At 36.5% G+C, this 9667-nt stretch overlaps 1 protein-coding gene across 2 annotated transcripts; it reads right to left on the bottom strand.

The window, feature by feature from the left end:
• Positions 1 to 263: 263 nt before the first annotated feature.
• On the bottom strand, positions 264 to 6236 carry LOC105385331 (myrosinase 1). Of its 2 annotated transcripts, XM_048630659.1 has the most exons (7): positions 6080 to 6236; positions 5759 to 5895; positions 5299 to 5651; positions 3278 to 3595; positions 2686 to 3000; positions 2175 to 2413; positions 264 to 441 (listed from the first exon to the last, which is right to left on the bottom strand). In XM_048630659.1, the coding sequence occupies exons 1-7, from the start codon at positions 6100 to 6102 to the stop codon at positions 282 to 284; spliced, it is 1545 nt and encodes a 514-aa protein (XP_048486616.1). In that variant the 5' UTR covers positions 6103 to 6236; the 3' UTR covers positions 264 to 281. The 2 variants fall into 2 exon arrangements, with proteins under 2 accessions (XP_048486616.1, XP_048486617.1); XM_048630660.1 differs by lacking the exon at positions 5759 to 5895 and having other exon boundaries at positions 6080 to 6117.
• Between the last annotated feature and the right edge of the window lie 3431 nt (positions 6237 to 9667).

Here is a 9667-nt window from a genome sequence, read left to right as displayed (position 1 = left end):
GTAGTGCTCAGAATAATAATTTACCCGCTTAACCAACTTGAGTTTTTCGTTATACTTACATATATTTATATAAAACATTAAAGAATTTTAAGATTGAGATGCGTGCGTGGATAAGACTTGGTATTACATGGATCTCACAACTTTTTACCGTTGAACAACTGAGTTACGAGACTTGGTTTTTTTGACAAGTATTGTTTTTGATGGGATACCTATACATATACTTCCTAACTACTATTGAAAAGTTAAAAAACAAACACAGGATCTCCAGTATCAATGAAAATTTAATGTCCTTCATCAATCGACATGACAAATTCTTCGGGCTCATAATCAGGATCAATGGTTCTTGTCTTTACGATGTGTTTGTAAACAAATGCCGACTTCCTTGGAGTTCTGGTGCGAGCTGGGTTCTCCAGGTCCACTTCGTAGAAACCAAACTTCTCTCTGAAAACATCAGGAATATAGGTACCTACTTTGTAAATAAGGATCAGATGGGATAGCATCAATGTAGGTATAGCTTACGAAAAACGACCCGAAAATGAAATCAGAATTTCATAATTCGCGAAAAAATGAACTCATTCTCCATACTAAAAAGTCACGTGACCAACAAAGTTTCTATGGAAAATGCAATTTTTTTTTCGCGTATTTTGAAATTCTGATTTCATTTTCGGGCTTAGATATAACATGCTACACACGTAGGTTTCGGCTTAGTATACCCTTATTGCAACACCCTGTATATGAAATTGTATTTGGAAAGTAGGTAAGTAACTAACTACTTATAAAATTTCACCATTTCAGATATTATAGTAGGTAATCTAGGTGCAGACAACAAAAGAGATAAGTAAGCAAGGTAATGCAAGGTATCCCCTATGCCCTAGTGCTAATAAATTGACACTAAGGGCGGATTCGGCCAACGTCGAGTAACTTTTTACTCACGAGTAAAGTACCAGTTACTCGCGAGTAAGCAGATTTTGCATTCTACCAAACCTGAAAACAAGATAACTAGCTTATCCCAAGAATAAAATGTTATACCGCCAAAATTGACCGTGTAACGAGCTTATCCGAGAGTAATTTTGTAATGGCGGCAGCACATCAGCTGATTAGAAAACCGTCATAATGACATATAAACACATCTGTCAAAACATAAACAAAAGTACGTTAAAAGGCAAAGTCTCAGAATAACAACAGCGAATAAAATTTTAAAACATAAACAATTTCATACTTTTATAATCCATTCAAACTAAGTTGGCATGTCATTTCTATTGCATGCTTTGAAACGCAGCTATTTTTATTTTAGTTGCATTACAGTTTCGTTCCTCGTTCATTCAATTTAATCATGGTATAACTTGGTAGAATGCAAATGTACTTATCCTAGATATTTACTCGCGTATAATTTTAATCCCGGTATAGTTATTCTCGTGTAACGTGATGTTTGGACGAATTCACCCTAAGGGTGAATTCGTCCAAACATCACGAGGAACGAAACTGTAATGCAACTAAAATAAAAATAGCTGCGTTTCAAAGCATGCAATAGAAATGACATACCAACTTAGTTTGAATGGATTATAAAAGTATGAAATTGTTTATGTTTTAATATTTTATTCGCTGTTGTTATTCTGAGACTTTGCCTTTTAACGTACTTTTGTTTATGTTTTGACAGATGTGTTTATATGCCATATGACGGTTTTCTAATCAGCTGATGTGCTGCCGCCATTACAAAATTACTCTCGGATAAGCTCGTTACACGGTCAATTTTGGCGGTATAACATTTTATTCTTGGGATAAGCTAGTTATCTTGGTTTCAGGTTTGGTAGAATGCAAAATCTGCTTACTCGCGAGTAACTGGTACTTTACTCGTGAGTAAAAAGTTACTCGACGTTGGCCGAATCCGCCCTAAAAGTCACAGACGAAAGACTAAAGCTAAAGAGAGATAAAGATTAAAGATAAGAAGAGTTGAATAAAATTCAAACTGTACCTACCTAAATTCTACTTTCCAAAGGACATACACCTACCAGACGAGTGATATCTAAGTATATAACTAGGTACCATAACTACCTCTACGTACTCTACCTAACTTCCTATTAAGTGTTTTCTCTGGGGGATTTTAGTAAGTATAGGTACTAGATATGATAGGCAATAGGTATACACACACAAAGTCGAAAATTTCATTCACTTACGTGTATCCCCGTTTCCACTCAAAATTATCCATCAGGCTCCAAGCCATGTAGCCCTTGACGCGAGCCCCCGCCTCCATAGCATCCAACATACTGTTCAGAACAGTCCTGTAATATGTCACTCGGTCGTCATCCACCAACCCGCCGGCAGTCGACCAGCCACTCTCCATTATGTAGTAGACTTGGTCCTTGTACCTCTCTTGTAACATTTCGAACACCTTGGACATGCTTTCTGGATGGAGCTGGAATTTTACGTTAGTGGTTATTTGAAAGGAACGTTCTAAACATTACACAGGAAGCCTAGTCGTAGGGTTTGCGTAGTTACGTGTAAAAAAAAGTCTTCTTCCTACTTAACTAAGAAGATACCAAAGAAGAATATATCGCGGCATAAGTACTTTTCCGCAACTGCTTGCAAAACTCAGTTGTCGCTTTGCAGTTTGCTCCGCCTTGTTCAGCAGCTGATTTGGCCTACAAAATGAATTTATGATAATGTCCACAAATAAATATGACTTACGAATAGCCAATAAGAAGCAGCCTGCATCCAATTTTCTCCAGTACCGTTCCGAATAGCCTCAGCATCAATATCATCCATCAGCGATGGCACTCTCCTCCCACTCACATTCACTGCGGAAGCAACCTTCAGAGTGGTGTAGTGGTTAATTCCATAGTAGTCCGAGGACCCATGGATGAGCTTCGCCTCTTCATCTGTCAGTTCCGGTAACCTTGACCTTGGGAAACCTTGGGCTGCGCTTTTTTCAGCGATCTTTTGTTTCAGCTCTTCGGGCCAGCCGGGTTCGGCGGCGAATATAGGATCACTGTAAATACCGATCTGAAATATTTCTAGATTAGTTAACTAGGTAGGTAGTTGGTGATGTAAATAATTTAAATTAAGCTTATGGTAAGGATTCATGTAGGTATCTAAATACGACAGGTAAGTAGAATGGAAAATTTACGACCGAACGAGTCTTTAAAAAGGCTGATGACCTGCACTTGGGATTTCCAAACGTTTTTTTGAGTCATTGTCTGTGCCATTGAGGATTGAGTAGGTAGATACGATCTACTTGATGCTGGATGAAGTTATCATTGATCAGACGATCATTACTCACCGTAGCCTGGTTATACAATTCACTGGCAATTCTATCTTCTTCACTATCAGTCAAGGGTTGATTGTAGGTGATATGTATCGCCAAGCCCACTTGCCCGGCTTGAGTACTCCTGTACTCACTATCGTACAAATGATAGGCTTTAGCGTGAGCCAGAAGCAGATTCTTAGCGCACATGTACTCGCCAATTCCACCAGCCCCTAGCTCTGGTGCCATGGAAGTGTCGCCATAACCGAGGAGGCAAATCTGGGTTGGCTCGTTGAACGTGACCCAAAACTTTACTCTATCCCCGAACGCCTCGTAGGCAACTCGGGAGTAATCAGTGGCGGATTTACCTATAGGCCAAAAAGGCCAGTGCCTAGGGCGGCAGATTGAGAGGGGCGGCAAATTTGGCAAATAAGTAGTTTTTTATAATTAATTATATGTGTATCATCTGTACCATCCATGTATAAATTACTATTATAAAATACGAAAACGATTAATAAACGCCTTGTAATAATATTTCGATAAAACCGGATCATGGATCATTACAGTCATACATATCTATCTTTGCTACTGCGAAAACAGAATTTGAAGCATATTATTATTTATCCAAACTTGGATAGCACTTCGCATTACACACCGCTGCCCCCCTACTCTTGAAAGGCATTGCCTTTCCGTCTGTCTTGCGTTGGCAACATTTAGATTTTGGCCAAAAAAGTCTTTTTTGGCGTTTTTGTAAAATAACTTCTAAATTGTATGCATTATATTCTTGTTTCTAGGTTCTTAAAATAGGCATTACCTAGCCCGTAACATAAGTATTTTTAGTCTTTATTGTAAAAACGCTTTTGAAGGGAAGTTATGATTTTTTAAATGTTGACAACGAAAGACAGACGCAATACATTGCCTTTCAAGAGTAGGGGGGCTGAACGAAAGAACCGATTTCAATTTAGTTTTTTTTAAATCACATGTGTTCTACGGGAGAGTGTTCTTAGACAATAATATTGCTGAAAATCGATTTTTAAAAGTTAAGGTGCAGGATTTTTGCCAATTTCTTCCAAACGCAGCCATACTTTGAACCGTGGAACCATTCACCTTGATGGCCACTTAATCTTCTACCTCGCTTGGGTTGACTCAGGGCGCTAGGACCGACCGTGCGTGTAAAAACGTAAAATTAGTAAAAAAGAGCAAATATCCGGATTTTTGAATTTTCGGAATTACCCACACATCGGTAATTAAGAAATTAGTTAAGTTACTTAACTGATTGTTTTTTCATCCAAAAGATTGTCGTTTTTGTTCACTACATTCGGAGTTTAAAAACCCTAGCTTAATTTTTTTTGTATTTTCCAGAATTTTGGAACATTTTACTATGAAATTCTGTGGATCGGGTAATTCTGAATTATAAATGTCATATAAATGTGTTTAAGTACTTCTAGGCAGTTCTAGGCAATATTGCGAAATAGTTTTTTGCGAGGTTATAGCTGATCGAAAAATACATATGATCCTTTAGCTTAAATTATCTAAAACTCATTTTAAATGTTTTTCGGAACAACCCGCATTCTTTCGGAATTACCCTCGTGCAAAGAAAAAAATATGAGCTTTTGAAACTAAAATATTTACGAATTCCGTGGGTATTTAGAGAAGTCTGTTAAACAGAGTTTTAGGTAGTATACCTATTCAAGTATAAAAAGCGCCCTTACATGAATCAAAATTACCCAACCAGTCCTCATAAATTGACAAAATACGAACATGTATCCAACTCACCCAAAAACCTTTCGGAATAACCCACCTGCACCTTACAGATGTTTTAAGCTTTAAAGTCTTTTTACGGGTTTTTTATTTGCCTGTCAAATTAAACTTTTTAGGTTAACATTAAACTCTTTAGTAGATAGCGGGTTGCAAAAATAGTCTAATGACAGAAAGTTCACAATCGTACTATAATAACGGAATTAAACTAACGTATTGAATTTCAAAAGTCAGTAGGGGCGGCAAAATATTAATGGCCTACGGGCGGCAAATTTGTAAATCCGCCACTGGGAGTAATCTTCGAACCACTCGGGAAAGAGGGGGTTGGCCAACCCGCCCAGGTCTTGAAGTGGCTGCGGTAAGTCCCAGTGGAAGAGGGTTATCACGGGTTGGATGTTATACTTGAGCATCTCATCGAAAAGTCGGTTGTAGTAGTTGACTCCAGCCTCGTTGATGTGGTCGGCGAATCCTGTGGGCAGGATCCGTGACCAGGACAGGGAGGTGCGATAGGCGTCGAGGCCTAACTCCCGCATCATCTCCACGTCCCTGTCGACATTGTGGTAGGAGTCAGCGGCGACATCGCCGGTGCTGTTGTCTGCGATCGGCGAAGGGTCTCTGTGAGTCAAACGGTCCCAAATGTTTTCTCCTTTACCTGGGGATAGAAAGGAACTTACATCAGTTAAAGGAAGATTGAGGGGTGAAGGGAGTTTTTGACACACGTTTCATCAAGCGGTATCGTTTAATGTTTCCACAACCCACCATCCTCATTCCAAGCGCCTTCTATCTGGTAAGACGCCGTGGCTGCCCCAAACAAAAAGTCATCGGGAAACTTTCTGCTGTGCACATCTTTTGTTTTTCCCGACGCTGCACTTATCAATGCAACCAGGACTATTACACTGAAAATAATATAAAAAAATATTACTTAGGTACTTATTAATTCTTGAATAAGTAGTTAAGTAGTTATGTTTCCGAGATTATCTTGATTCGTGTGTTTCCATATTTGCGTAAGTACATAAGTAATACAAAATTAAGTAGGTTTGTTGTTGTATGTCTTGAGAAGATTAAGAAGTTTGAACTCACCGATAGGATAAGCTGAATGTCATGGTTTATTGTTGAGACGAGAGATATTATGAAAGAGTGTTTTTTCTTTTATACTTACACACAAATAGATGAAGATAAAAGGCCTATCTCACATAAATCTGATCATGACAGATAATAATCACTAAGATACGAGTACTTATAGGCATATTGGTTGTTTGTTATGGTATCCTATCCCTGTTGTTATGTTACTTAGGGCCTATTTCACAATGTCTAGATAATGGCGACCTGAGGGATAAAAGTCCATGCTTTCACTCTCTATTATGTTTTAGTTAGACAGTGACAGCTTGTATTTTATCCCACATGTTGCCATGTATTGGACTGTACCTAGATACCTACTTATTATTAGCTACATTTTGCACATTGTGCATTGAACTTTAGACTGTATACATATAACTACTTAGGTATTATTTTGTTACCTACCTACCAGTTTATCTGAAGAGCTTGAGATGATTAATCTCGACTCTTACCTACTCTTGCTTTATCGTTTCCTTATCTAGGTAGAAATCTGAAGGTATATGCATTTTAACTAGTCTATACAGGGTGAAATTTTGTGATTATCAAACACGTAGCCATAGCAAACATTACATTTTTACGTTTTTTTATAGTCCAAGTTATGTATAACCAAGAAGAACTAGCTGTTTCCTCGGGCTTCGCTTCGCCTTAAAATGTTTTCCCGTGGGAATACCGCGATAAAAAGTAGCCTATGTGTTAATCCAGGGTCTCAGCTAACTGCATACTAATCTTCGATAAAATTGATTCAGCCGTTGACGTGAAGAAGTAACAAACATACAATACACAACACACATACTCACAAACTTTCGCATTTACTTATGTAAGTATAATATTAAGTAGGATGACGAACTGAGTCACTTTTTTACGGCTATGCCTACATGTTTGCTTTGAAGCGGTCTTCGGGAGACGATCACTGATAAAAATCCAACCTGTAAATTAACAGTAAGCACTTTTAAAAATACGACATATTGAGTACTTAAATATTCGGAAAAATAACAAAATTACCAACACGAAGTCTATAAAAAAATTACTAAAATATAAATAAGTACCTACCTGAGTACTTAAACCTTTTTTAAAACATGTACTTAAGTAATCGTAAAAATAACAAACGTTACAAAAACGAAGTCTATAAATAAATTACAAAAATATTTGTGACTTTGTACGTAATTTTATTATAACTTATTTATATGATAATTATGGTGATATTATACCTAACAATAGGTGTTTACTGCACGGATACTATAGTTTGGTCACAAACAAATCGTATAAATAACAAAGAAAACACATTTTTTCATGGAGCATTTTAATTATTTTACTTACAAGTATTTTATTTTTGTAGGTATGCATAAGATATGATAAAATTTATAATTGGAATCCCACTTAACTATAATACCTACATTGTATTCAGGGGTTCTACCTTTTTTGGCATAAGATTTATTTGCCTAATCTCGTATTGCATAGTAACGTTTGGTCAAAGTCTCGTTACGCCGAAAATCGTATGGCATAAATCTCATTTAGTAAAAAGTTATTTCGCATAACATTGTTTAGCCTAATAATGGTATGGCCAAATCTTGAATAGCCTAATAATGCTATGGCATAGGTTTATACAACATAATAATATTCGTTTGGCTTAACTTTGACGGAGCGTCTCCCTACATAGCGCAAACTGGTGCCTTGTATTGTTTCCGCTGTTTGGAAAACGCTCCGCTCCGCTTCGCTGCGCTCCGCTTTGGTTTTGATGAACATGTGCACCTAACACGCTCCTCCTCGCTTTGCTCGTCGTCGCACCTATCTTTAGGTTTTGATCTTATGGGGTTTGTAATAATTATATTGGTCGTTAACTTTCGATTTTTTGATCATACAATATCGTGATTTTCGGGATGTAGGAGAAAAATACCACAATTTGTACATTTACTACATACTTAATATATTATTTATTAAGATAACATTAGGAGAAACAAGATTATACATAGGTATAAACGAACATAAATTTGAGCAAACGAAACTTAGGTGTTTAAAGATTGTGCCTAAAGAGTTTTAGACGAAACGAGCCTTATGCCACATAAGTCTTGGCAAAGTGATGGTTCGGCCAAAAAAGTTTAGACCATACGAGTTATGCGAAATGAATTTTGGTCAATAAAGATTATGCGAGATGAGCGGAACCCGTATTCAGGATTTTGAAAAAATATGTTATTCTTCATAGTAAAAAATCACGTGACACGTTCACGTGATTTTTTTCCAACATCGACATAGATTCTATATATGGAAAAAGAAAGATATATTTTTTTCGCGAACTTTTAGGGTGTCTTGCACAACGAAGTTAAATAAAATTAAATAGTTTGCCTCTTGCTCTGTCATTATAGTGTCAGAGCAAGAGAAAAACTATTTAATTTTGATTAACTTTGTTATGCAAGCCACCCTTAAATTCTGATTTCATTTTCGGGCTTAGATATACCATGCTGCACATGTAGGTTTCAGCTTATAGTACCTATACCTCAGACCAACTACAAATAGACTCGCAATCGCCGTGTGCACTATTCTCTTTCTCACTCAAACCATAGATGTTGCCGACAAAAAAATAAAACCTAAATATGGGGAAATTTAACTTATCATAATAACAAAAACAAAACTTGAGTATATCGTCGGTTGATAGGAAAAAGACACTAAAGGCTAATTTTTCAATAGCCAGATAAAAGTTTTGCTGGGAAATAATTTTGATGCTGTTGCGTCTCAATGTTTCTCAATGTTTGTATTACCCAGATAACATTTATCTGAATATTGAAAAATCAGCCTTAGTGAGTTTTTCCTGTCAACCGACGATATAAGAAAAAAAACTTTACTCATACTTATTTGATTTCAATATAATTATTTAATATACACAAACTGAGTGGATTGTATGATTCATTGTCTTCGTCCAATCGAAACAATCCTCTTCAAAATGTGCCGAACACAATTTTTGTATGTTTCTTTGGTTCCCAATTTGTGCGACCGGTAATGTCTATCCATTTTCTTGATATTTTTTTTTCTGTCGGAAACCTATGAAGCAGAGATAAATGGATGAGCATGAGCATTATAATCGTGGGCCAAATATGTGATGGGGTTTTTTTTAAAGGAAACACGTATTTCGTGTCAATACAATAAACTTTATATTATACAGAAGAAATCACACATAGAAGAAAAAAACGAAACGAACGTTTCCTCACAATGAGAGGCACCTCATTTGAAAGAGGAGAATGACTTCTACAAAATACAATCTTCACAAAAACCGAATTCGTGCGCCCCATTTGTAAACCCAACCCGAGTCCGTTACAATTTCTAGTATTTTCTTTGCATACTATAATATTTGTGGGTAAAATAAATTTTCAATAACTTGCAACACCATGTGATTTGTTATGATATGGTACCTCGTAATTTTTACTTAAAACTGATACTAAAAGACCTTACAGTATTAAAATTAGTATCGTTTTATATTAAAATCGAGCCAATAGATAGTACTATGATGAATGTAAGCTTGTTAAACTTGATAGTATCTACTTACATGTGAAAATATATCTC

This window comes from Plutella xylostella, chromosome 26 (genome assembly GCF_932276165.1).
Source record: "Plutella xylostella chromosome 26, ilPluXylo3.1, whole genome shotgun sequence".
Classification (NCBI taxonomy): Eukaryota; Metazoa; Arthropoda; class Insecta; order Lepidoptera; family Plutellidae; genus Plutella; species Plutella xylostella.
The sequence above is the reverse complement of the archived record's forward strand: the minus strand, read 5'-3'. Positions and strand labels throughout refer to the sequence as shown.

Bases quoted from the DNA above. Each gene is read 5' to 3' on its own strand.
- LOC105385331 (XM_048630659.1), bottom strand. From the start codon at position 6,102: ATGACATTCAGCTTATCCTATCG. The intron at 5,896-6,079 runs GTGAGTTCAAAC...TATTATTTTCAG, and splicing joins ACATTCAGCTTATCCTATCG to TGTAATAGTCCTGGTTGCAT. The intron at 442-2,174 runs GTAAGTGAATGA...TGATGTTTTCAG, and splicing joins GAGTGGAAACGGGGATACAC to AGAGAAGTTTGGTTTCTACG.